We start from the raw sequence: 27,106 nt of genomic DNA, 5'->3' as shown, positions 1-27,106 counted from the left end.
CCTTGCTAACAGATGTGTTACCATGGGAATCGTGAGTGAGCTTACTATGGCTGCATTTACACAGGCAGCCCAATTCTGATATTTTTGTTCACCTATTGGTCTTTCAGATCAGCTCTGAAAAATATCAGATGTGTAAAGATGTGATTGGTCAAAAGACCAATTAGTGGAAAAAAGATCAGAATTTGGTTGCCTGTGTAAATGCAGCCTTAGTGACCTCATCTGTTTCCCACTGTCTCTCCCTTTGGGAGTGATGATGGGCCTTCAGGATAAAGTGCTCCACTCTACTGAGGGGTGCTTTTCTTGGTGGACTTGGGAAGGGGCCTTGTGTTGGGCTGTTAATTCTCAAGGTTACACCCAAGCTTAATTTCCTTACTCATTGTTTCCATCTCATTTTGTAGCCTATTCATTTGGACAAGTCAGGCCTATGTTATCAAGAACTGAGAGGGAGCTTTTGCATAACAAAAGTTTTTCTTGTTTGCTGGTGACACCGGCAATTTGAACGGATAAGGTATGGATGTCAAAGTAAAACCAATAAAACAACAACCTTTTCTCCTCAATATAATCGTTTTTTTTGTGCTCCGTCAAAACGAATGGATTTGTTTATGCAAGGAAGCAAGAGAAGACTTTGGTGCAGTCAAATGAAATATCCAGCTTGTAAGAGTAGCCTAGGGCTAATGCGTAGGCAATCATTCTAATGGAGCAAATCCATACCCCTCCCCTCTCCTCCTCCACTCACCCACCTACCTTGTGTCGCATTCTCTCTCCGCAGAGCAATATCTCTCTGGATACTTGTGCAGCGATGGGAGCCACACAGGACTCTATAAATATCTCTGGCCTCCTAGAATGGAGTCTGTGGCACGTCTTTATGAGAGCGACCTGATTTTAAATGGGGAGAGAGTGGGAATAGATGCGAGCTAGGACCGTTGCAGAGACCGTATTGTCAAAGCATCGCCGCCGTGGTGGGAATATGAGACATCGCTATACTAGAGATACTATCCAGACCTCATTTGGACAGTGGCTCCTTCCTTGTCTCATCTCCTCCATTACTAGGACAAAGATCCCATCACTTTAGAAAAAGGACCAGATATAGGCCATCATCTGTCATCCCGAGAGAAGCAGAGAGCTGTTTAAGACTGCAAGGTCATGTCTTTTTCAGGGCTGTTCAATGTCGGCCATGGAGGGCCAAAACACTTCTGGTTTCATCCTTTACTTCTAATCATGGACTGATTCAGAACTGGGACACCAGGTGAGTGCAAGTAACTACCAGATGGAAACAAAAACCAGAAGTGTTTCGGCCCTCCAGGACCAGAATTTGAACAGCCCTGCTAATATGCCTTCATGACAATAGCTAACCATCTGAAAAGGTAGTGTCACTAGTGTGTGGCAATTACAAGTGGTTATTTCAGTGACAATTACAAGTGGTTATTTCAGTGACAATTACAAGTGGTTATTTCAGTGACAATTACAAGTGGTTATTTCAGTGACAATTACAAGTGGTTATTTCAGTGACAGAGCTATTGCAGACAACGACAGCAATGATATTTGCGTTCAAGTTGTTGACTCATCAGGAATACCAAATTAATATTCAGTTAAAATATTGCTGATTCACTTCATTCCGTTAATGCATTGAATATGTGAAATAGTTTTAGACACGACAGTTTGAGGTAAACACCCATGTTGAATGCACCTCTGCTAAATGACTGAAGGGTAGGACAGAGGGAGGGAAGAGTCTTCTAGAGAACTTCAAAACAGCCACATTTACATAACACGTCAAGTGTGCTGGGCCCGCGCATGAGACCTGACGTAACGTCTTTCTTTCTCAAAAGATGTCTTATGAACTTGGTACTGAAGTGGCAGTTTAGCCTAGCTTCCTGTGTCAGTATTTAACCCATACCACTTCGCTGGTATCTAGGCCTATAGTTCTTTTTTTTTTCTGCATTAAAAAGTATTGGGGAAAATAGTTTTCGGGAAGATTTTTTAAATTTCTGTGTAAACTTAAACGACTAAAGGCAGATAAAGTATGTAGAAATGATAATGGACCTTTTTATATTTTGGAGAACTAACAATCACCTAAATAAAAGCTAGACAGTCAGGGAGAATAAAACATTCCCCAAATGATGCATTCAGGAGTATTTTTGTCATTGCATGAGGCCCCCATTGATTTTATGTTTGAGTCACTCAGATGACATAAGCCATGGCAAAATGTGTAGAATTGCAGGAAATAAACATATACTTTTTTAGCTAAGCCTCTAAAATGTCCTGTCGTTGACTGCACCATTAGCCACACCCATGGCCACCCACCCGTCACGTTCACCACCTAAGCGCTATTTTGATCCAGAAAAAAACCTGAGTTAGCAAGACAGCCTGTCCTTCATGTGGTCTCGCCACAACAACAGGATGTGCGTCCACCACATCAATCCACAACCTTTGTCTCTATACAGTTGATAAACAGGCCTAACCACTGTTAGGTAGAAGTGCTAACGATTGAGAAACCAGGTGGTTGGACTTTGACCATCCTATGTAATGTGGATGGAATTTGTGCATGATACTTCTCAGTCTCCTCCTCTTAGCACTAAAAATGAATGAGATCAAGGGTTACATAAACCGTGAGCCTCGAGGAAGCATTCAGCTCTGCTGTTTAGTAGTAGTATGTGGGGGGGGTGTGAGGTAGTTAGTGGATAAGTGGGCGAGGGAGTGAAGGAGGGAAAGAGTGTTAGAGAGAGGGGGCAGGAGATGGAGGGAATTGGTGTTATCTACCACTCACAAAGTCAGTCGAGCGCTATCTGCTATTGCAGCTGCACTGTGCTAGGGGGTCTTCCGCGGGTCGAAGATACAACGTGCTATGACGTGGCCTCTTCCTTCCCCAAATGTATTCACGTCATCTGATAAATGCTACAGATTTTTTGTCTGTAATGTAACCATTTACAGTGCCTTCAGAAAGTGTTCACACCCCTTGACTTGTTCCACATTTTGTTGTGTTACAGTCTGAATTTAAAATGGATTAAATTGAGATTTTTGTCACTGGCCTACACACAATACCCCATAATGTCTAAGTGGAATTATGTTTATCAATTTTTTTTACAAGTTAATTAAAAATGTAAAGCTGAAATGTCTTCAGTCAATAAATATTCAACCCCTTAATTATAAAAAACCTAAATAAGTTCAGGAGTAAAACTTTGCTTAACAAGTCACATAATAAGTTGCATGGACTCACGCTGTGTGCAATAATGGTGTTTAACATGATTTTTTTATGACAACCTAATTTCTGTACCCCACACATACAATTATATGTAAGGTCCCTCAGTCGAGCAGTGAATTTCAAGTACAGACTCAACCACAAAGACCAGGGAGGTTTTTCAATTCCTCAGGGCACCTATTGGTAGCAGACATTAAATATCCCATTGAGCGTGGAGAAGTTATTAATTACACTTTGGATGGTGTATCAATACACCCAGTCACTACAAAGATACAGGCGTCCTTCTTAACTCCGTTGCCGGAGAGGAAGGAAACCGCTCAGGGGATTTCACCATGAGGCCAATGGTGACTTTAAAACAGTTAGTGTTTAACGACAGTGATAGGAGAAAACTGAGGATGGATCAACAACATTGTAGTTACTCCACAATGCTAACCTAATTGACAGAGTGAAAAGAAGGAAGCCTGTACAGAATAAACATTCCAAAACATGCATCCTGTTCGCAACAAGGCACTAATGTAATACTGCAAAAAATGTGGCAAAGTAATTCACTTTTTGTCCTGAATACAAAGTTATATTTGGGGCAAATCCAATACAACACATTACTGAGTACCACTCCATATTTTCAAGCATAGTGGTGTTTGCATCATGTAATGGGTATGCTTGTAATCGTTAAGGAGTTTTTCAGGATTAAAAATAAACTGAATGGAGCTAAGCACAGTCAAATCATAGAGGAAAACCTGGTCCAGTCTGCTTTCCACCAGACAATGGGAGATTAATTCACCTTTCAGCAGGACAATAGCCTAAAACACAAGGCTACACTGGAGTTGCTTACCAAGAAGACAGTGAATGTTCCTGATTGGCCGAGTTAGTTTTGACTTAAATCTGCTTGAAAATCTATGGCACGACTTTAAAATAGTTTTCTAGCAATGACCAACAACCAATTTGACAGAGCTTGAAGAATTTGGAAAAGAAAAATGGGCAAATATTGTACAACCCATGTGTGTAAAGCACTTAAGAGACTTACCCAGAAAGATTCAGAGCTATAATCGCTGCCAAAGCTGATTCTAACATGTATTGACTCAGGGGTGTGAATACTTATGTAAATGAGATATTTCTGTATTTCATTTATAATACATTTGCAAACATTTCTAAAAATATGTTTTCACTCTGTCATTATGGGGTACCGTGTGTAGATGGGTGAGGGGAAAAAAAGTATATTTAATCAATTTTGAATTCAGGCTGTAACACAACAATGTGGAATTAGTCAAGGGGTATTTATTGCCTTACCTCCATAACTTACTACATTTGCACACACTGTATATAGATTTTCTATTGTGTTATTGACTACGTTTTGTTTATTCCATATGTAACTCTGTGTTGTTGTTTTTTCCGCACTGCTTTGCTTTATCTTGGCCAGTTCGCAGTTGTAAATGAGAACTTGTTCTCAACTGGCTTACCTGGTTAAATAAAAGTTAAATTAAATAAATAAAAAAGAAATGCTTTCTGAAGGCACTGGACTTGACACTTGCACACACATTCAATTGTCTTCTAAACCACACACCAACAGGGCAAACTCTTTGCAAGGTCCGATGACTTCAAGTTCACACTGAAGTGACGATATCTCACACGGCTGTAAAATTCGCTGCATCACTCCTTCAACAACGACTTTGGCACATTGTGTCAAAGAGCAGCAGTGTCTCCCAGCAGAGGGCGGTGCCCCGAAGACACATGACCCAAAGGCTGTTTTCTCATTGGTCCAGAGAGCTGTCCCTCAACACAGCAGGCTAGTCATAGTAGGTAGCATGTGCCTTCATCCCCACAGGCAGATGTCAGAGCAGAACTGGGTCATCCTGGGATGATTTAAGCCCTCAGGGAATTGGGACTGGTGTTAGGGGATTGGGAGGGGAAATCAGCTAGTCTGATGCTTTTTACAGAAAATGGGCCAATGTAGAGGCTACTAATCGGCTTAGTCGCCAGCCTGACTTTGTTATTTTTCATAATCTTGTCAGTTATTTCTAGCATATCTCTTTCTCTTTATAGATTGATTTGTTTGATGGCACAGTAGCCATATACTCATACAGTGCATTCGGAAAGTATTCAGACCCCTTGACTTTTTCCAAATGTTGTTACATTACAGCCTTATTCTAAAATGGATTAAATTATTTCCCCCCTCAATCTACACACAATACCCCATAATGACAAAGCTAAAACAGGTTTTAGAAATGTTTGCAAATGTATACAAAACGGATACCTTATTTACATAAGTATTCAGACCCTTTGCTATCAGACTCGAAATTGAGCTCAGGTGCATCCTGTTTTCATTGATCATCCTTGAGATGTTTCTACAACTTGATTGGAGTCCACCTGTGATAAATTCAATTGATTGGAAATGATTTGGAAAGGCACACACCTGTCTATATAAGGTCCCACATTTGACAGTGCATGTCAGAGCAAAAACCAAGCCATGAGGTTGAAGGAATTGTCCGTAGAGTGCAGAGACAGGATTGTGTCGAGGCACAGATCTGGGGAAGGGTACCTGCAGCATTGAAGGTCCCCAAGAACACAGCGGCCTCCGTCATTCTTAAATGGAAGAAGTTTGGAATCACCAAGTCTCTTCCTAGAGCTGGCCGCCTGGCCAAACCGAGCAATTGGGGGAGAAGGGCCTTGGTCAGGGAGGTGACCAAGAACCTGATGGTCACTCTGACAGAGCTCCAGAGTTCCTCTGTGGAGATGGGAGAACTTTCTAGAAGGACAACCATCTCTGCAGCACTCCACAAATCAGGCCTTTATGATAGTGGAAAAATGGAAGCCACTCCTCAGTTAAAGGCACATGACAGCCTGCTTGAAGTTTGCCTAAAGAACTCTCAGACCTTAAGAAACAAGATTCTCTGGTCTGATGAAACCAAGATTGAACTCTTTGGCCTGAATGACAAGCGTCACATCTGGAGGAAACCTAGCACCATCCCTATGGTGAAGCATGGTGGTGGCAGAATCATGCTGTGGGGATGTTTTTCAGCGGCAGGGACTGGGAGACTAGTCAGGATCGAGGGAAAGATGAACGTAGCAAAGTACAGAGAGATCCTTGATGAAAACCTGCTCCAGAGCGCTCAGGACCTCAGACTGGGGCGACCGTTCACCTTCCAACAGGAAAACTACCCTAAGCACACAGCCAAACCAACGCAGGAGTGGCTTCGGGACAAGTCTCTGAATGTCCTTGAGTGGCCCAGACAGAGCCCGGACTTGAACCCGATTGAACATCTCTGGAGAGACCTGAAAATAGCGGTGCAGCGACGCTCCCCATCCAACCTGACAGCGCTTGAGAGGATCTGCAGAGAAGAATGGGAGAAACTCCCCAAATACAGGTGTGCCAAGCTTGTAGCGTCATACCCAAGAAGACTCGAGGCTGTAAACACTGCCACAAAGGTGCTTCAACAAAGTACTGAGTAAAGGGTCTGAATACTAATGTAAATGTGATATTTCAGTTTTTTATTTTTAATATATTTGCAAAAATGTCTAAACCTGTTTTTGCGTTGTCATTATGGGGCATTGTGTGTAGATTGATGAGGGGAAAACACGATTTAATCAATTTTAGAATAAGGCTGTAACGTAACAAAATGTTGGAAAAAGTCAAGGGGTCTGAATAATTTCAGAGTGCACTGTATATGAGCTATTCAGAACAATCTGCACTTGACTGGACTCATGGTTCCTCAGTTTCCTCTCTTGCTGATGCCATCTCTTCAGTGGGTTAGGATTATGGTGTAGTTCAGTGGTTCCAAACCTCTTTCATTTACTCTACCACCAACTGAATTTTGCTCTGCACGGATTGCCCCCGAATTACCCCTTCATGTGCATCTTCTCAAGTACTCCCTGTGGATAGGCCAAGTACCCCCAGGGGTCCTAGTACCCCTGGTTGGGAGCCACTGGTGTAGGAAGATGTTTGGGGAAGAATTGAACCAGGCATCAAATTGATCTGTTGAGTGTTGAGGAGATCCAGCCAGCCCAGCGGGCCCTCTGTGGACCAGACCAGACCAAGCAGTCTCTCCTTGATCTGCTGAATGGAATGTCACCACACTGCTGACAGCACTAATCCTACTGTCAGAGATGGACCATTTCACTGTCTCTCTCCCTCCATCCATCTCTCTCCACCCTCTTTCTCACTGGCTGAATGGGAGCTGTGCTGGCAGTGCTTTAACAATGGGCCTCTTTCATCAAGTCTAGCACTACCCCCTGGGGCAGACTGTTGGACTGTCAGCAATTTATTTTATTTCTATATGGTCCTCTTTGCTCATGGGGTTCAATGTCCTTGGGTTGGCTGGGCAAATCAATGTTCTGTTCCTCCTTACTGAAATAAATGACTCAGTTAAGTTCACTGAATTCTGTTCATAGTCGTCATATCACATTTTGATCTTATCCATGTCTATTGTGAGACACCTTGTCTGTACCTTTCTTCTGATACACCCTTACCAGGCCCTGGCGGAGAGAGGTTCTGATTGTATGAAGGGTATGAGATGGTCTATTGGAACTGGGTGTCACCCATACTCAAACTGTCCTGACCTGAGATGAAGGATGCTGTGAGTTTTCTCCCCCTGGTGTTCAGCTGAACTGGCCTCTCCACAAGGGCCTGGTCAGGGTGTATCAGAGGTCACATGAACCTGATAGGCTGCAGTGTAGGTCACACCTCCCTGAGAAAAGACTCCAGATGTAGGCCTAAGCACTGGGAGAGACCAGCCAAGGACAATTTATCAATTCCCCCCCCCCCCACAACGGTTGGCAGTCAGGCTGGGACTACACCCATGTGCTAAAATCCTACAACCTCACGGAAGCCATTTGGAGGCTGCCTCACATTTAAGTTGTGTATTCATCAATGATTGACTTGCCATCTTAAATGCACTTTATGCTGATACAGTTCACAGTTACATCAGCTTCAAAGTCCTACCATGTTGGATGCTGGTAATTCAATTTATGGTATTAACCCCCCCCCCCCCCCCCCCCGCCACTTCAGAAATGGCACCAAATGTTTAGCCCACATTCCTCGAAGTCCAGAGACTCTAGTAGTAATGAAAGGAAGCACCCTGGGTATGCCTGCCTGGCAGAGAGACTGAGTTACAGTCACTACCAGGGTGTGGTCCTCTGACAGCCCTACTATACTATCCAGGCAGGGGACTAGAATACAGGGTGGGTGACTGTGACTCTGTCTGGTTACCTCACTCTACTCCTCCCTCTCCCTACTGGCCTCCACTCTCCCCCAGTGTATGGTGGGATGGGTGGGGTTTGGGGTATATAGGCTGGGTGAAGAGGGGGACTGAAGGCCAGTGTGTGTTAGGGGGGCTGACAGCAGCAGTCCAATTGTGAAGCGAGGTCTGGTTACTGTTTGTTCAGAGCTGTGTGGAATTTCCGCCTCCACTCCCTGTGGCATTCTCGTGTTCTCAGCTGCTGCTGGCCCCACGGCGAGTCAGCTGGACTGGAGAGGAGCTGGCTACTTACTTCACTGGGGAGTTTTTGTCCTTTCATAGCATAGTGAGCCTTGTCTCGTTGTCTTCCATAAAGTTGTGTGTCTTCCGTGACTTTTCCTCTAGATCTGTTTTTGCATGGTGAGTAGAGCTCCATAAAGAGCTGCACTGTGTTCAAATGCCCCCAAGGAAAGAGAAAGTGGTGACGTAAAAGAGAGAATGGTACTTCGTGACATTTTGTAACTCCTCCACAGCTATTCAGTTTCTGAGAGCTCTTGTGTTTTAAAGGCCTAAAGAAGCAGAGATTAGAGAAAGTGGATGACGGCCAAGTAGAAATACTGGATGCGATGCTAGCGTTGCCATAGCAGGCTCAGTTGGACCGTTATTTCTATACTATTCAAAGGGATGGACAAATGGTAGCAGCTATCTTGTTCATAAACTCATGCATTTGTCAAGATGGCTGACGGCATTCTCATCCACTCATCTCAATTGTAGTAACTATTAATGCTAACAACTAGAAAACAAAAGTTCCAGCAGAATCGTTTTGTTGCATATGGTAAGAAGTGTTAATGATTACCCCCCCTTGTATGTCATCAGAGAATGGATACCAGTGGGGTGAAAGTGCTGGAGTCTGCAGATGACATCCAGGAGCGCCGGCAGCAGGTGTTGGACCGCTACCGGCGCTTCAAGGAGCTGTCGGGCGTGCGCCGGCAGAAGCTGGAGGACTCGTACCGCTTCCAGTTCTTCCGCCGCGATGCTGACGAGCTGGAGAAGTGGATCCAGGAGAAGCTGCAGATCGCCTCTGATGAGAACTACAAGGACCCTACCAACCTCCAGGTCAGTCTGCCTTGTCCGTGTGTCTGTCAGCATACGGCATAACAGTACCTACCTAATCGCACATTGCATTTCAACAGCTCCGGGTAGATTTATGATTAGCCTGTCCAGTTGCCATTTTAGGCTATTGGAATTTGTGTGGTGCTGTACTGTATGCTGGGCTTTGACAAAATGAATGGTAACATCCTGATTCCATTTTATTGTCACCTTACTTTATTACAGTGTGCATGAGACACTTTTTGTGAATTGACTGACTTGTAGCCTCTCCAGTGGCCATTCGAAATGAAACCGCAAGGCCATAAAACTCCTCACATAGAATGATCAGTACATCATAATCCTTAAATGCTGTGACCCTTGGCCAGGTATTTCTGTCCTGTCCACTGTAGTCTTTGTGCCATGCTAACATGCCTCCTCTCCCCTCCCCCCACAGGGCAAGCTCCAGAAACATCAGGCCTTCGAGGCTGAGGTGCAGGCCAACGCTGGAGCCATCATTAAGCTGGACGAGACTGGCAACCTCATGATCTCCGAAGGCCACTTTGCCTCCGAAACCATCCGCGTAAGAGACAAAGACACACCCACACAGTCCGCTGAGCTATGTGCCTGACCAAGATAGATCTACACAATCCACACTTTTTAACCCGATCATGTCTGGTTCAGTCCTTCACGCCCTACCGGACTTCCCAGAGACCCATAGTCTCAAGTTTCAATATGGCTGACTATATAAAAGTAGGTGCTTGGGTGATGTGGACCTCCTGGCTCTTGTGTTTCTCTCTCTTTTTAGGTTCCACTGCCTTTTAATTCTGTCAGATCCATTCTGTTTGCTGTGTGGTTATGACATATTTATGAAGACTTTATGATAAGTGCATGATGTGTGTGCCTATTTTCCATTGATAAGCACTTATCTTGGTCTCAAACTACAGCTTCAGCAAGTACTGGACCCATAGTACTGGACCCATAACCTGTGTCTGAGTAGGAGTGCTGATTTGGGATCAGTTGTAACTTTTGTATCATAATGGACAAGATCACAGGGGGGGGGGGGGCTGGTCCTAGGTCAGCACTCCTACTCTGAGATACTTTATGAATACGGGCCCTAATTTCTCTTTTAGATCGTAGTGAATAACGTTGTATGGACAGAGGGGACCTGATCCCAGATCAGCACTCCAACTCTGAGAGACTGTGAATATGGGCCCTGGTCTTGAATCACTTTCCATCACCCTGTGTAAATTGTTTGCCTTTCTGCCTTAGACTCGTCTGGAGGAGCTGCACCGTCTTTGGGACCTGCTGCTGCTGAAGACCAAGGAGAAGGGTGTTCGTCTGCTGCAGGCCCAGAAGCTGGTGCAGTACCTGCGCGAGTGTGAGGATGCCCTGGACTGGATCAGTGACAAGGTCAGTGTCTCAACCTGAAGTCTCACACATCTTGTATCTCTACTGGAGGCCATGGCCTAAAACATGTCTACAGAACCCTAATAGACAACATGACCTTACCCTAAATCATGTCCAACAGGAGGCCATTGCCATAGGACATTTATAGACAACCTATCCTAAACATTAGCCTCCCCATGTCTGCAGGGCCCTACTAGAATACCAATCCTAAACATTAGCCTCCCCATGTCTGCAGGGCCCTACTAGAATACCAATCCTAAACATTAGCCTCCCCATGTCTGCAGGGCCCTACTAGAATACCAATCCTAAACATTAGCCTCCCCATGTCTGCAGGGCCCTACTAGAATACCAATCCTAAACATTAGCCTCCCCATGTCTGCAGGGCCCTACTAGAATACCAATCCTAAACATTAGCCTCCCCATGTCTGCAGGGCCCTACTAGAATACCAATCCTAAACATTAGCCTCCCCATGTCTGCAGGGCCCTACTAGAATACCAATCCTAAACATTAGCCTCCCCATGTCTGCAGGGCCCTATTAGATAACCGATCCCTAAACCATGTCTGCAGGGCCCTACTAGATAACCGATCCCTAAGCCATGTCTGCAGGGCCCTATTAGATAACCGATCCCTAAACCATGTCTGCAGGGCCCTATTAGATAACCGATCCCTAAACCATGTCTGCAGGGCCCTATTAGATAACCGATCCCTAAACCATGTCTGCAGGGCCCTATTAGATAACCGATCCCTAAACCATGTCTGCAGGGCCCTACTAGATAACCGATCCTAAAGCTTACCAAAACCCGTGTCTAACAGGAGGCCATGGCCACCTCGGAGGAGCTGGGCCAGGACCTGGAGCACGTAGAGGTGCTCCAGAAGAAGTTTGAGGAGTTCCAAACGGACCTGGCAGCCCATGAGGAGCGCGTGAACGAGGTGAACCAGCTGGCGGGCAAGCTGAGCCAGGAGTCCCACCCCGAGGCGGAGCTCATCGTTCGCAAGCAGGAGGAGGTGAACGCCGCCTGGCAGAGGCTCAAGGGCCTGGCGCAGCAGAGGCAGGGCAGGCTGTTCGGAGCCGCCGAGGTGCAGCGATTTAACAGGTATGCCCAGGACAGGCTGGGTGTGTGTTTCTTTTAGTGTGTGTGGGTGTCTGTGTGATGGGGAAGCCACAAGAGAACTGAGAGGATCAATAAATGTTGATTTTCTGTTCTGACTGAGAGTGTTATGTGGCCTGCAGGGATGTGGACGAGACCATCAGCTGGATCAAGGAGAAGGAGCAGCTCATGGCATCCGATGACTTTGGCCGGGACCTGGCCAGCGTTCAGGCCCTGCTGCGCAAGCACGAGGGCCTGGAGAGAGACCTGGCTGCCCTGGAGGACAAGGTCAACACTCTGGGCGGAGAGGCTGAACGTCTGCAGCAGACCCACCCCCAGAACGCCTCCCAGATCCACATGAAGAGGGACGAGCTCATCACCAACTGGGAGCAGATCCGCACGCTGGCCGCCGAGCGCCACGCCCGCCTCAATGACTCCTACAGGTGGGTACCGGTAAAACCCTGGCCGCCTTAACAGCAAACACTCTTAACTTTACTGAGTCAGTACCGTAATGTTACTATGTCACTACCATAACATTGCAGTGTCACTACTGTAACTTTACTGTGTCAGTATCGTAACGTTACTATGTCACTATCATAACTTTGCAGTGTCACTACCGTAACTTTACTGGGTCAGTACCGTAACACCACTGCGCTCAACACACAGCAACTACCCAATAGCATGGTCAAACAACACATTTATCAGCCATTTGAGCCCAGTTTAGTTGAAAGTATGTAGAACCCTATCATCTGACTGACTGTGTGTTTTGCCCCCTGCAGGCTGCAGCGCTACACTTCAGACTTCCGTGACCTGACCAGCTGGGTGACGGAGATGAAGGCCCTGATCAACGCTGATGAGCTGGCCAACGACGTGGCTGGAGCTGAGGCTCTTCTCGACCGTCACCAGGAACACAAGGTACAGGAAACTGATCATAATAATAATTTTAAAAAATTGCAGTTGTGAAGTACTGTATATTTTCTCAGATCTTCAATCAGTGATGCTAGTTTTTCCTGCAATGTTGCTAATGTTTACTGTGTGTGTGGTCCTAGGGTGAGATTGATGCCCATGAGGACAGCTTCAAAGCCACGGACGAGGCCGGCCAGGCTCTGCTCAACACCGGACACTACGCCTCCGAGGAGGTCAAGGAGAAGGTAGGGCTATCTGTCTGTCTCTTTGTCCTTGGTTTGGAATTCAAGCTTTTACATGGACCTGTGGACAGATTAATTGAACCCCATCCATCCGTGTGTGTGTGTAGCTGGGTGTCCTGACTGAGGAGAAGGAGTCTCTGCTGGAGCTGTGGGAGGTGCGCAGGCAGCAGTACGAGCAGTGCATGGACCTGCAGCTCTTCTACAGGGACACGGAGCAGGTTGACAACTGGATGAGCAAGCAAGAGGTATCTCCATCCACACACAATAACATGCTCACTTAATTACACTCAAATTATTATTCTCCAAAAATGTTTGGGTGTGAAGTAATTATTGTGTGCGTGCAGGCGTTCCTTCTGAACGAGGACCTTGGTGACTCTCTGGATAGCGTGGAGGCCCTGCTGAAGAAACACGAGGACTTTGAGAAGTCCCTCAGCGCCCAGGAGGAGAAGATCACTGTGAGTACCAAACCGTAACCACTAGGATCAGCTTTTCCTCCTCAAATCTTACGCTTAACCTCTAACCTCTCTCCAGGCCCTGGATGAATTTGCCACCAAACTGATCCAGAACAACCACTATGCCAAGGAGGATGTGGCCACTCGTAGAGATGCTGTAAGTAGAATACGATGATCAGGACAGCAATGTGTCCTATGTTTGTAGCACTTTGTACTCTCTATTTTACATTGACATTTTAGTCATTTAGCAGATGCTCTTATCCAGAGCAATTAGGGTTAAGTGCCTTGCCCAAGTGCCCAGATTTTTCACCTAGTCGGCTTGGGGGTCCGAACCAGCGACCTTTCGGTTACTGGCCCGACGCTCTGAACCACTAGGCTACCTGCCACCCTATATCTGCTTATACCATATCCTGGGTGTTGTGTATAAAATCTCACCCACCCTTCAGCTGCTGAGCCGCCGTAACGCCCTGCATGAGCGTGCCCAGTCCCGCCGCGCCGCCCTGGAGGACTCCTTCCACCTGCAGCAGTTCTCCCGCGACTCGGACGAGCTCAAGAGCTGGATCAACGAGAAGATGAAGACGGCTACCGACGAAGCCTACAAGGTATCAATGTTTCTTAGTTAGCTACTTTATAGTGATGTTCTTTAGCTAGTTAGTTAGCTACTTTATAGTGGTATACTTTAGCTAATTAGTTAGCTACTTAGTACTTTCTAATGGGGTTTCAATACTCAACATGGCTTCCTCCTAGACTGCAATGGGATCCTATTAGGCTGCAATACCACTGTGAACCATACAGTTCCTTCTTCCCAGTACTCTGGCCTAATACTTATAACAACCCCTTCCTTACACTATCTCTCTGCTCTTTCTGTTCTCCTCAGGACCCGTCCAACCTGCAGGGCAAGGTCCAGAAACACCAGGCCTTCGAGGCGGAGCTGTCAGCCAACCAGAGCCGCATCGATGCGCTGCAGAAGTCTGGACAGGAGCTCCTGGACGGCAAGCACTACGCCGCCGACGAAGTGTCGGTCCGCATGGACGAGGTCAGCTCCCAGTGGAAGAAGCTGCTGGAGGCCACCGAGCTCAAAGGTGAGATGAGTGGGAGAGAGGCAGTTCAGATGGAGTGTGTGGCTATTATTATTATTATTATTATTATTATTATTATTATTATAGCAACCACCATTTAGAGTTTTCCTCGAGTGGAGGAAATATAAAATGGTGGCGACGCTAGTGACTCTGTAGAGGAGCGCTGCAAAAAGGTGCATTTGTTAGATTTTAAGCTTGTTTTTAGTCCCTACATTAGGTTTCATTTCAGAGCCCCAAGATCTGAAACCAAACCTACAAATGTAGAACTTCCCTTCCTCTTACTTCAATACTTACATCCAACTTAATTTCATCTACCCTTAAACCTCTCCTCACAACCCTCTCCTCTCTCCCCAGGCATCAAGCTGCGTGAGGCCAACCAGCAGCAGCAGTTTAACAGGAATGTGGAGGACATTGAGCTGTGGCTGTACGAGGTGGAGGGCCACCTGGCCTCCGACGACTACGGCAAGGACCTGACCAGTGTCCAGAACCTGCAGAAGAAACACGCCCTGCTGGAGGCCGATGTGGTCGCACACCAGGTAATGATTTACTGTCATATCAAAACTAGGTAACTGCCCTACTGCCATCACCAGGTAACTGCCCTACTGACTGCCATCACCAGGTAACTGACCGACTGACTGCCATCACCAGGTAACTGACTGACTGACTGACTGCCATCACTAGACCCAAAAAGTAAACTACTGACAGACACTGTTGCATTTACCTCTGTGAGCAGCTAGACAGTGTGTTGCTTCTCTAATTAGAAGAATCCCATCCATGCCTGGTAGTTCCTAGAAACAGCTGGACTGTGCTGATCTATAGGTTTTTGATTGACCGGCAAATATGAACTCTGTGATTTTATGCATGGGAGTTGCCACTCCAAGTCGCCTTCATTGCCCAGTTGCAGAGACATTATTATGGTCTACAATATTCAGGCATTCAAATATTTGTGTCGACTGGCTGACTTATACTGTCTGGCAGTGCACAAGGTAAGTCTTACTGCCACCACGTAACTGACCGACTGGCTCTCCCCTCTCCAGGACCGCATTGACGGCATCACCATCCAGGCACGTCAGTTCCAGGAGGCGGGCCACTTTGACGCCGACAACATCAAGCGCAAGCAGGAGGCGCTGGTGGCGCGCTATGACGCCCTTCGCGACCCAATGGCTGCCCGTAAGCAGAAGCTATCGGACTCCCTGCGGCTGCAGCAGCTCTTCAGGGATGTGGAGGACGAGGAGACCTGGATCCGGGAGAAGGAGCCCATCGCCGCCTCCACCAACCGGGGAAAAGACTTGATTGGCGTTCAGAACTTGCTGAAGAAGCACCAGGCCCTGCAAGCGGAGATCGCCGGCCACGAACCCCGCATCAAGGCTGTCACTCAAAAGGGAGAGGCCATGGTGGAGGAAGGTAAGCCGGCTCTTACTAACATGCATACTGTCACCTTTTTCAACTGTTCACCTGTTGACTATCTAATAGGTTGGGTCAATTCCATTTAAATTCAGTCAATTTAAGTTAACTTCCTGAATTGACTGAACTAAAATGGAATTGTCCCAACCCCGCTCTCCAGGTCTTTATTGTAAAATATTTTTCTCAATGATTTACCCTCCAATAAATAAACAATCCCCCTCTCCCTGTGGTCCCCACTAGGTCACTTTGCCAGGGAGGAGGTGAAGGTGAAGCTGGAGGAGCTGAATGGCCGCTGGGACACCCTGAAGGGCAAGGCCGGCCAGCGCAGGCAGGACCTGGAGGACTCTCTGCAGGCCCAGCAGTACTTTGCTGACGCCAACGAGGCAGAGTCCTGGATGAGGGAGAAGGAGCCCATCGTGGGCAGCCCCGACTACGGCAAGGACGAGGACTCTGCTGAGGTAAGGGAGGCGGAGAGGGACATTTGGTTATCTAGGTGGGTAAATTAAGGAGGTGAATTAATGAATGAATGAATACTTTGTTTGAGGATAGGTTTGGATGTAGAATGTTGGAGGATGTAAAGTGGAGATGATACTCACCCCTCCCTGCTCTGCTCTTTCCCAGGCCCTGCTGAAGAAGCACGAAGCCCTGATGTCTGACCTGAGTGCCTATGGAAGCAGCATTCAGGCTCTGAAGGAGCAGGCCCAAACCTGTAGGGTAAGTCTGGGACCCACATTGTATATTTAGCCTTATTGTAATATGGATGTGAGCCATTTGACAACTAATGAATGCCTAAACTAACTAGTTAAAAAACTGTGTTTCACATCCGTGCAAACATCTGAGAACCAGAGGTCCAACAAATCTATAATTTCTTTACAACTCCAGGTCTATCATATACACAAACTAATATGTTCATGTTGCCATCGTCTAGATTGCACCTATAATTCTTATTTTTCATTACACCTGCAGCAACAAGTGGCTCCTACCGATGATGAGACGGGTAAAGAGCTGGTGCTGGCCCTCTATGACTACCAGGAGAAGAGCCCCCGCGAGGTCACCATGAAGAAGGGAGACATCCTCACCCTGCTCAACAGCACTAACAAGGTACACACAAACACAGCATCTTAGCGAGATGAACAAAAGCCTTGTACCAGAAACAACTGCTAGCTCATACCCATGACTAGGCACTTGATGTAGAACGGAAATAATTGTAAGGGTATAAGCAAGATAGTTTGGGACTAATCTCTTCATCTTTTATGGGGGATAAAAAGAGCATGTCTTCTCCTGTGGTCCTTTCTCCTGACCTCCCCTCTCTCCCCTGCTGTAGGACTGGTGGAAGGTGGAGGTGAACGACCGCCAGGGTTTTGTGCCGGCAGCCTACGTCAAGAAGCTGGATCCCACCCAGTCCTCTTCCAGAGAGAACCTGCTGGATGAGCAGGGAAGCATCGGCCTGCGCCAGGATCAGATCGAGAACCAGTAAGGGCCTACTTCTATTCCCTCCACCTAAGCCAGTTCCAGAATACCCCATCCCTAGTACCCCTATCCCCAGTACTTCTCTTCAGTACACTCCTGCATCTCTGTATAGTTATTTACCACTTTTACCCCTTTAACTTAGGACGTGTTGTCCCTAATGGGTTAATTAACTGTGTATTCTAATGTGTTCTAACGTTGCCTGACTTGAACAAATGTGCGTGTGCGCTCAACCCAATAACATTTACCTCTTTGATGCCCCTGTCATCTCTCTCCTTCTGTCTCTCTCTCGCCTTCTCTCTCTCTCTCGCCTTCTCTCTCTCGCCTTCTCTCTCTCTCTCTCTCGCCTTCTCTCTCTCTCTCTCTCTCTCGCCTTCTCTCTCTCTCTCGCCTTCTGTCTCTCTCTCTCGCCTTCTGTCTCTCTCTCTCGCCTTCTGTCTCTCTCTCTCGCCTTCTGTCTCTCTCTCTCTCGCCTTCTGTCTCTCTCGCCTTCTGTCTCTCTCTCCTTCTGTCTCTCTCTCCTTCTGTCTCTCTCTCCTTCTGTCTCTCTCTCCTTCTGTCTCTCTCTCCTTCTGTCTCTCCTTCTGTCTCTCTCTCTCGCCTTCTGTCTCTCTCTCTCGCCTTCTGTCTCTCTCTCTCGCCTTCTGTCTCTCTCTCTCGCCTTCTGTCTCTCTCTCGCCTTCTGTCTCTCTCTCTCGCCTTCTGTCTCTCTCTCTCGCCTTCTGTCTCTCTCTCGCTCGCCTTCTGTCTGTCGCTCTCGCCTTCTGTCTGTCGCTCTCGCCTTCTGTCTGTCGCTCTCGCCTTCTGTCTGTCGCTCTCGCCTTCTGTCTGTCGCTCTCGCCTTCTGTCTGTCGCTCTCGCCTTCTGTCTGTCGCTCTCGCCTTCTGTCTGTCGCTCTCGCCTTCTGTCTGTCGCTCTCTCTCTCGCCTTCTGTCTGTCGCTCTTTCTCTCGCCTTCTGTCTCTCTCTCTCTCTCGCCTTCTGTCTCTCTCTCTCTCTCGCCTTCTGTCTCTCTCTCTCTCGCCTTCTGTCTCTCTCTCTCTCGCCTTCTGTCTCTCTCTCGCTCGCCTTCTGTCTCTCTCTCGCTCGCCTTCTGTCTCTCTCTCGCTCGCCTTCTGTCTCTCGCTCTCGCCTTCTGTCTCTCTCTCTCGCTCTCGCCTTCTGTCTGTCTCTCTCGCTCTCGCCTTCTGTCTGTCTCTCTCGCTCTCGCCTTCTGTCTGTCTCTCTCGCTCTCGCCTTCTGTCTGTCTCTCTCGCTCTCGCCTTCTGTCTGTCTCTCTCGCTCTCGCCGTCTGTCTCTCTCGCTCTCGCCTTCTGTCTGTCTCTCTCGCTCTCGCCTTCTGTCTGTCGCTCTCGCCTTCTGTCTGTCTCTCTCGCTCTCGCCTTCTGTCTGTCTCTCTCGCTCTCGCCTTCTGTCTGTCTCTCTCGCTCTCGCCTTCTGTCTGTCTCTCGCTCTCGCCTTCTGTCTGTCTCTCGCTCTCGCCTTCTGTCTGTCTCTCGCTCTCGCCTTCTGTCTGTCTCTCTCGCTCTCGCCTTCTGTCTGTCTCTCTCGCTCTCGCCTTCTGTCTGTCTCTCTCGCTCTCGCCTTCTGTCTGTCTCTCTCGCTCTCGCCTTCTGTCTGTCGCTCTCTCGCCTTCTGTCTGTCGCTCTCGCCTTCTGTCTGTCGCTCTCGCCTTCTGTCTCTCTCTCTCGCCTTCTGTCTCTCTCTCGCCTTCTGTCTCTCTCTCTCGCCTTCTGTCTCTCTCTCTCTCGCCTTCTGTCTGTCTCTCTCTCGCCTTCTGTCTGTCGCTCTCACGCCTTCTGTCTCTCTCTCTCTCGCCTTCTGTCTCTCTCTCTCGCCTTCTGTCTCTCTCTCTCGCCTTCTGTCTCTCTCTCTCGCCTTCTGTCTCTCTCTCTCGCCTTCTGTCTCTCTCTCTCGCCTTCTGTCTCTCTCGCCTTCTGTCTCTCTCTCTCGCCTTCTGTCTCTCTCGCTCGCCTTCTGTCTCTCTCTCGCTCGCCTTCTGTCTCTCTCTCGCTCGCCTTCTGTCTCTCTCTCTCTCGCCTTCTGTCTCTCTCGCTCTCGCCTTCTGTCTGTCTCTCGCTCGCCTTCTGTCTCTCTCCCTCGCCTTCTCTCTGTCTCTCGCTCGCCTTCTCTCTGTCTCTCGCTCTCGCCTTCTCTCTGTCTCTCGCTCTCGCCTTCTGTCTGTCTCTCTCGCTCTCGCCTTCTGTCTGTCTCTCTCGCTCTCGCCTTCTGTCTGTCTCTCTCGCTCTCGCCTTCTGTCTGTCTCTCTCGCTCTCGCCTTCTGTCTGTCGCTCTCGCCTTCTGTCTCTCTCGCTCTCGCCTTCTGTCTCTCTCGCTCTCGCCTTCTCTGTCTCGCTCGCCTTCTGTCTGTCCCTCTCTCCTTTTCGGTCTCTCTCTTTTTTCAAATCATTTTTGGATCCCTTTCTCTTCCTTAGTGAAACAGCCTAGAGAGTCACACTTTTCTCTATCACTAACGGCCTTTTGCCCTTTTCTCCATCTGTCTCTGTTTCTCTCTCTAACCACTAACGCCTGCCTGCCTGCACATGTCATGTCTGGACTGAGCAGGCCGTTGGCCAAGGAGGCGTGCAGTGTGTCTGTACGCATGAAGCAGGTGGAGGAACTGTGAGTAGGACCAGTGTCCCCGTAGGGTGTCGTGTTTGTGAAGCCACCACGCATCGCCACGGGCAACGCCATTGCCATTCCCGCCACTCCTTCAATCAATACCCATGTCGATGTCGTGGTCCTTGTGACTGTGGTTCCAGTGCGCACGCGCTTTCTCTCTTTCTCATATCCATTACTCATCTTCTATTCAACAGAAGGATAGAAGCTTCATCTCTCCTTCATCTCTCCTTTTCCCTCCCATCTCCAAGCTTTCCTGTGGGTGTCATGAGCTGTCACTTGCATTCTGTTTCTCCATGAGAACGTATAGACGTGTTTGTCCCTCTGCGTCATAGACAGCCATGTTACAAACCTGGCTGATTACGTCATTCCAATGGCATCATATGAAATTGTCAACATAGTAAGGGGGAAATCACCTAATCCGCCACCAATGTGTTGCAACCACCTGAGGGATGCCATGGCAGCCATTTTGTGCTGCGCCAGAAAGCTCACCACACATCAGTTATCACAGTGGAGAGTTGTGCACTTTAGGGCTGACCCTGGAGGTCTACCGGTATTTAACATTTGCTCAAAATGATTACGGTAATCCAAATTGAAATCTAATAATCTTGGCAACAACCCTAGTGCTCTCAGCTCTCCCTGTAAATCATCATGTATTGACACTTCAGCGTTGATACATTTGTCCACTACCCAGTCTCCCCTTATTTTTTACACCAACACAGGGGATTCTAAAAGCCTTTATCCTGTATTTTTAGGTACGGAACTCTCCAGGAGCTGGGCGAGAAGCGCAAGGACATGCTGGAGAAGAGCTGCAAGAAGTTCATGCTGTTCCGCGAGGCCAACGAACTGCAGCAGTGGATCAACGAGAAGGAGGGAGCCCTCACCAACGAAGAAGTGGGCTCCGACCTGGAGCAGGTGGAGGTGCTGCAGAAGAAGTTTGACGACTTCCAGAAGGTACGCTGCACACAACATGGCCGCCAAGAGTAGGAGAAGGGCACTATCTGACTTACTGGACTAAAAAGCATTTAAAAATCCAGTTCAAGCATAGGAGCAATGTGTGCACTACACTTATTCAGTTCTTCTAATCTATGCTGTCCAATCTCATCCAGTACATTGGTGAATACTGGTATGAGTTTTGTGTTGACTGTCTGTCTTCTGTTTGTTTGGCTCCAAGGACCTGAAGGCCAATGAGTCTCGTCTGAGGGACATCAACAAGGTGGCGTCTGAGCTGGAGTCTGAGGGCCTGATGGCAGAGGAGGCAACCATGGTCCAAGCTCAGGTAGGATGGTGTAGCCAACCACTGCAGAGATATTTAATATGTTTCATATTAGAGGTCAAAGATAAAAGCATATGGAATGGATGTTATTATGAGAATTTGTAAAAATTATTTTGTACATTATTTGCAACAAATCAAATGTAATCACTTCAGCTTAAACATTGAGTTTATGGCAACATTTATCTCTCTCCTCCTCTCTTCTCTCCTCTTGTCCTCTCTTTTCCTCTCTCCTCTCTTCTCCTCTCTAGGAACAAGTGATGCTGGGATCTGCTCCTGGACAGGTAAGACGATTCCACAGTTGCAATACATTATACTGGTAAGGAAAGTTAATGCAATCGAAATGTATAGATGTGCCATCAACGTCAACCCAAATTCCCCTCTTTGTTCTAACAGGATGAGGCTGATAACAAGAATGCCTCACCATGGAAGGTAAGACGCTCGTCCTCTGACATGACCAATCAACATGGTTTCATGTGCTTCCAAACAAAACATTTTGTGTCCTGGCCATGTTATTTTAATGTTGTTTTAGTCCATAACAGACAACTGCTAAGATTGGACAGCATGTAGCAGCCTGTCAATCTGGACTTGTCATATGAACCTGAGCATGATTGAACTGCATTGTGTGGTTTTTGACACAGTGGGAGTCAAAACTATTTGAATGAACCTAAATCATGCCCACTAACTCAGCCTTGTTCATAAGGGCTTACATCAGTTCATGTAAGACGTACTTGTTAACACAAACAAGAGACAAACGAATGGAAGACCTGGCAGTGGCACTCACCATTCTATCTACTGTATACTTAAACAATAAAGCTCGATGGGGTGTGGTTTTGAAGAATAATGTTTACCCTAATGAGTAAACAGTTAGCAAGTAAACAGAGTAGCTACTTAACAGTGGAGTACAGCTACTCTACTTAAGCAATAAGGCACGAGGGGGTGTGGTATATTGCCAATATACCACGGCTAAGTGATGTTCTTAAGCATGACGCAACGCAGAGTGCCTGGATACAGCCCTTAGCCGTGATATATTGGCCATATACCACAAACCCCCGAGGTGCCTTATTGCTATTATAAACTGGTTACCAACATAATTAGAGCAGTAAAAATAAATGTTTTGTCATACCCGTGGTATACTGTCTGATATACCACGGCTGTCAGCATTGATAGTATTACAGCCGTGGTATATCAGACCATATAACACTGGTATGACAACATTTTATTTGTACTGCTCTAATTACGTTGGTAACCAGTTTATAATAGCAATAAGGCACCTCGGGGGTTTGTGGTATATGGCCAATATATCACGGCTAAGGGCTGTATCCAGGCACTCTGCGTTGCATCATGCTTAAGAACATCACTTAGCCGTGGTATATTGGCCATATACCACAAACCCCCGAGGTGCCTTAGCTGTACTCCACTGTTAAGTAGCTACTCTGTTTACTTGCTAGCTGTTTACTCATTAGGGTAAACATTATTCCTCAAAATCAGTTCATTTTCAAATGTAAAGCAGCCCGAAAAGACAAATGCAGACACATATCTTGACACATCCATATAAATAGAATTAGAACACAGTATTATGTCTCTCTATGGACACCCTACACATACATGTCCATATTACCTAGTGCACTGTATCTGTAGCAGTCCATTTTGGGGTTCATTTCAGGTTCAGTGCCTACTTTAGGTTCTGCTGCTCTTCTATTGCCATGGTGATGGTGCCGGTTGTCTCTTGGGAAACAGTGTAAAGACGTGGGCAGCCTTTACCTCCCTGCTGCGCTAACATGGTGCCTCTCTTGACTGGTGTGGTGTTTTCTGTTTTTGTCCAAATCCCCTTTCCCTCCTCCCCCCCTTTTCCTCTCCTCCCCCCCTTTTCCTCTCCTCCCTCCTTTCTGATCTGTTTATTTCACCTTTGATTGTAGAATGTACGCTTGGCTGTTCAAACGACGGCTAACTTTAATACTATCAAGGTAAGATTTTTCAAGACCACTCCCTCGGTCCCGCCCCTGATCCCGCCCCCTCCTCCTCCCTTGCATTATGTCCTCCTGGCTTGTCTCATACCTGCATCGTGTTTGTTCGGGAGACTAACCCTTCCATCAACAGTCTCATTGTTGTCTTGCCGTCTGTTCGTGGTCGTCCTGTGGTTCCATTGTCTTGCACATTGGTCTGGACTGGTCTGGTCTTACATCGTTTTTTGTTCTAATCATGTGACCGATGTCATTGAATGGCCTTGTCCCTCGTTCCGGTTTTCATTTGTTTCATCCCCCTCTTCTTTAACCATTGTTATTTGTTTTCAAAAGGAAGGATGGCTGGTGGCTGGTACAAAAAGGCATTGAAATATGCCTCAACACCATCTTTGTAACCCTAGCGTTTTGTTGTCGTTTGTTTCTCCATCCTGTGTGTTCTCATCACCATGCATCCCTCTCCCTGTCTGACTTCCCTTCTTCCTTGTCACCAACCCCTCATCTGTGTTCAACAGCCTCCTTTTACGTCAGTCTGTCTGTCAAACACACGGAGCACAAACTGAATCTTTGAGCACTGATTCACGATTGATATTCACCACTGATATCAGTTTAAGTCAAGATTACCAGGATTGGGCTCCATTTCATTGAGCTCCATTGTAACCGTCAATTCAAACAAGAGTTCAAATTCAACTAATAAATGAAATATATATATTTTTCATTTATTGAATTGAAATGGAATTTATCCTATCCTGGAAGGATATACAACCAATAGTCTAAATATCATAAAATCCTGAAAATAAGTGACTTATCAATACATTAAAACATTCACTCAATTTGAATCGGCTAAATTGGAGCGCTGGTTTCCAGAAACCTGGGTAGAGGCTTCATGGGAGTGATTGACTCCTGGCGAAACTCTGTCTAGCTCTGTGATTGGGTGATAAGTGTCCGGGGGTGTGTTTTGTAGGAGCTGAACAACCGCTGGAGATCCCTGCAGCAGCTGGCAGAGGAGAGGAGCAACATGCTGGGTAGTGCCCACGAAGTGCAGAGGTTCCACAGGTATATATATACACACACACACATACAGTTGAGAGCAAGAAACAGTGAGTGGATGTGAATATTACAACGCACATGAAACAAAATGGCTGGTGTGGAGTCATAATCAAAATGGCTGCTTTTTGTTGTCCTCAGGGATGCGGATGAGACCAAGGAGTGGATCGAGGAGAAGAACCAGGCCCTGAACACAGACAACTACGGCCATGACCTGGCCAGCGTTCAGGCCCTGCAGCGCAAACACGAGGGCTTTGAGAGAGACCTGGCCGCCCTGGGAGATAAGGTGAGAGGGAACACAGTCGGTCTCTCAAACATACACACACAGTCACACACTTTCATTGCTCTGCTGTTTAGAGACAATACTTACCCTCAGCTGATCTTTGCCTTCCTCTCCCCTGTTCCAGGTGAACTCCCTGGGGGAGACAGCGGAGCGTCTGATCCAGTCCCACCCGGAGGCGGTGGACGACATCCAGGAGAAGTGCACAGAGCTCAATACGGCCTGGAGCAGCCTGGTGGGGCGCGCCGACCAGCGCAAGGACAAGCTAGGCAACTCCCATGACCTGCAGCGCTTCCTCTCCGACTTCAGGGACCTCATGTCCTGGATCAACGGCATCCGAGGCCTGGTGTCCTCTGAGGAGCTGGCCAAGGACGTGACCGGGGCTGAGGCCCTGCTAGAGAGACACCAGGTACTGGTTCTACACACACACATACACACACTGCACTGGTACCGTCCATCCAAAACTTGTTATCACCTTCTTACCATCCCCGTCTCTCGCTCTTCCTTCTCTCCAGGAGCACCGTACTGAGATCGACGCCCGTGCGGGCACCTTCCAGGCCTTTGAGCAGTTTGGTCAGCAGCTGTTGGGGCGCGGCCACTATGCCAGCCCTGAGATCCAGCAGAAGCTGGAGGCCTTGGACCGCGAGAGGGCAGACCTGGAGAAGGCCTGGGTGCAGAGACGAATGATGCTTGACCAGTGCCTGGAGCTCCAGGTATAAACACACTCTTCATGCACTCTTAGAAACCCCCTCTTGCTGATCTTTGCTCCTGGGACATGGAAGAGTGCCAGATGAATCCTTCCAAAACCAAACGTCTTGTCTCAGCGGCTTTTGGCTGTTTCGACTCAAGGACATGTTTTTGTGTCTACATAAGTTTGTTCCGTTGCACCAGACCTGACAGTGCACCTTTTGAACAAGGCCTAATCTAGTTTGTGTGCTTGCCAACCCACAGAAAGAAACTGTTTTTTTAACGCCACTCAACAGGTCAAGACAACAATTACTAGCCTCTATACAACATCCACTGCCAGTGAATAACCTCTCTCTTTTTCCTTCTCTCTCGCTCTCCTCCCTCAGCTGTTCAACCGTGACTGTGAACAGGCAGAGAACTGGATGGCGGCTCGAGAGGCCTTCCTGGCCAGCGACGACAAGGGTGACTCCCTGGACAGCGTGGAGGCTCTCATCAAGAAACACGAGGACTTTGACAAGGCCATCAACGTGCAGGAGGAGAAGATCGCTGCTCTACAATCTTTTGCTGACCAGCTGGTTGGCGCTGACCATTATGCCAAACCTGAGATATTCAACCGTCGCAATGAAGTCCTGGACAGGTCAGTCTTTCTCTTTAGATGACCATGTGTGTGACTTTGTGGGCATCTTTGTGTGTAACTGTCTGCCTGTTCGTTGTTGCTCCGGTTGTAACAGTGTTTGTCCTCCCGGCCTGTAGGTGGCGCCATCTGAAGGCTCAGATGATTGAGAAGCGCTCCAAGCTGGGCGAGTCCCAGACTCTGCAGCAGTTCAGCCGCGACGTGGACGAGATCGAGGCTTGGATCAGCGAGAAGCTGCAGACGGCCACAGACGAGTCCTATAAGGACCCCACCAACATCCAGGTACAGGATTGGCTAACAGCAACTCAGGGCTCCACCCATAGAGGTTTGAGCACGCTGCCCCATAGAGATGGATAGAGGGCACACTTTCCACAAAAGGCAATGATAGCATGGGCAGTGCCATGGAGGACTTTTACCATAGGAAGTACGCCCTCTAACCATCTCTATGGGCTGCTCCTATCCACAGATTTAGGGTCAGTTTACCCTACTACCCCATACCCATTAGTAGGATGACAAATATCTGACCCTCTGGCAGTGGTTAGGGTTAACTTTTTACCTAGCCTGTCAAGGCTTTCATATCAGATGAAACACTTTGACCTGTTCAATTGATCACGATGTGGTCCTCTGTAGCTCAGCTGGTAGAGCACGGCGCTTGTAACGCCAAGGTAGTGGGTTCGATCCCCGGGACCACCCATACACAAAAATGTATGCACGCATGACTGTAAGTCGCTTTGGATAAAAGCGTCTGCTAAATGGCATATTATTATATTATTATTTATTACGATCAAATAATGACTTAATTAATTATATTTTTGTTTCAATAGATGGGTAACCCATTTTGTGTGAGGGTTTGTTAATATAAATTGAATGACATCTAACTTGTCAGTGGTTTTAATACTGCAGTTTAATACTGTGTAAATGTCTTGTTGCTCCTTGTTAACAATGACTACTGCTACTCCTGTAACTACTGAACCAACCCAATGTGTTATGTCTATATGGGACTGAATCTCTCCTCTGTTTTTATTGTCTTATTTATAGCTGTCCAAGCTGCTGGTAAGTTGAGTAGTGTGTCAGCTAAACTAACATCCAAAGTAGGTTTTCTGT

General features: G+C 47.4%; 1 protein-coding gene across 4 annotated transcripts in view; it reads left to right on the top strand.

The window, feature by feature from the left end:
* The window catches only part of LOC311127995 (spectrin alpha chain, non-erythrocytic 1), a 48,172-nt gene that overhangs the window by 7,696 nt on the left and 13,370 nt on the right, over window positions 1–27,106 (top strand). For 2 of the 4 annotated variants that reach the window (XM_084159921.1, XM_084159919.1), the window contains exons 2-31: window positions 9,244–9,483; window positions 9,911–10,036; window positions 10,726–10,866; window positions 11,678–11,958; window positions 12,096–12,395; window positions 12,732–12,867; window positions 13,002–13,103; window positions 13,208–13,345; window positions 13,445–13,555; window positions 13,632–13,709; window positions 13,999–14,154; window positions 14,430–14,634; window positions 14,986–15,167; window positions 15,669–16,035; window positions 16,276–16,493; window positions 16,657–16,749; window positions 17,002–17,136; window positions 17,360–17,508; window positions 20,876–21,074; window positions 21,295–21,399; window positions 21,645–21,677; window positions 21,790–21,825; window positions 23,313–23,360; window positions 24,319–24,410; window positions 24,543–24,687; window positions 24,809–25,090; window positions 25,197–25,394; window positions 25,755–26,005; window positions 26,122–26,284; window positions 27,041–27,055. In XM_084159921.1, the coding sequence (XP_084016047.1) occupies window positions 9,247–9,483; window positions 9,911–10,036; window positions 10,726–10,866; window positions 11,678–11,958; window positions 12,096–12,395; window positions 12,732–12,867; window positions 13,002–13,103; window positions 13,208–13,345; window positions 13,445–13,555; window positions 13,632–13,709; window positions 13,999–14,154; window positions 14,430–14,634; window positions 14,986–15,167; window positions 15,669–16,035; window positions 16,276–16,493; window positions 16,657–16,749; window positions 17,002–17,136; window positions 17,360–17,508; window positions 20,876–21,074; window positions 21,295–21,399; window positions 21,645–21,677; window positions 21,790–21,825; window positions 23,313–23,360; window positions 24,319–24,410; window positions 24,543–24,687; window positions 24,809–25,090; window positions 25,197–25,394; window positions 25,755–26,005; window positions 26,122–26,284; window positions 27,041–27,055 (4,722 nt within the window). In that variant the 5' untranslated portion in view covers window positions 9,244–9,246. The remainder of the gene's footprint in view (window positions 1–9,243; window positions 9,484–9,910; window positions 10,037–10,725; window positions 10,867–11,677; window positions 11,959–12,095; window positions 12,396–12,731; window positions 12,868–13,001; window positions 13,104–13,207; window positions 13,346–13,444; window positions 13,556–13,631; window positions 13,710–13,998; window positions 14,155–14,429; window positions 14,635–14,985; window positions 15,168–15,668; window positions 16,036–16,275; window positions 16,494–16,656; window positions 16,750–17,001; window positions 17,137–17,359; window positions 17,509–20,875; window positions 21,075–21,294; window positions 21,400–21,644; window positions 21,678–21,789; window positions 21,826–23,312; window positions 23,361–24,318; window positions 24,411–24,542; window positions 24,688–24,808; window positions 25,091–25,196; window positions 25,395–25,754; window positions 26,006–26,121; window positions 26,285–27,040; window positions 27,056–27,106) is intronic. The other 2 variants (XM_084159922.1, XM_084159920.1) reach the window with 2 other exon arrangements.

Source organism: Coregonus lavaretus, assembly GCF_964263955.1.
Source record: "Coregonus lavaretus genome assembly, chromosome: 4".
NCBI lineage: Eukaryota > Metazoa > Chordata > Actinopteri > Salmoniformes > Salmonidae > Coregonus > Coregonus lavaretus.
This window is presented reverse-complemented; position numbering and strand designations above follow the sequence as displayed.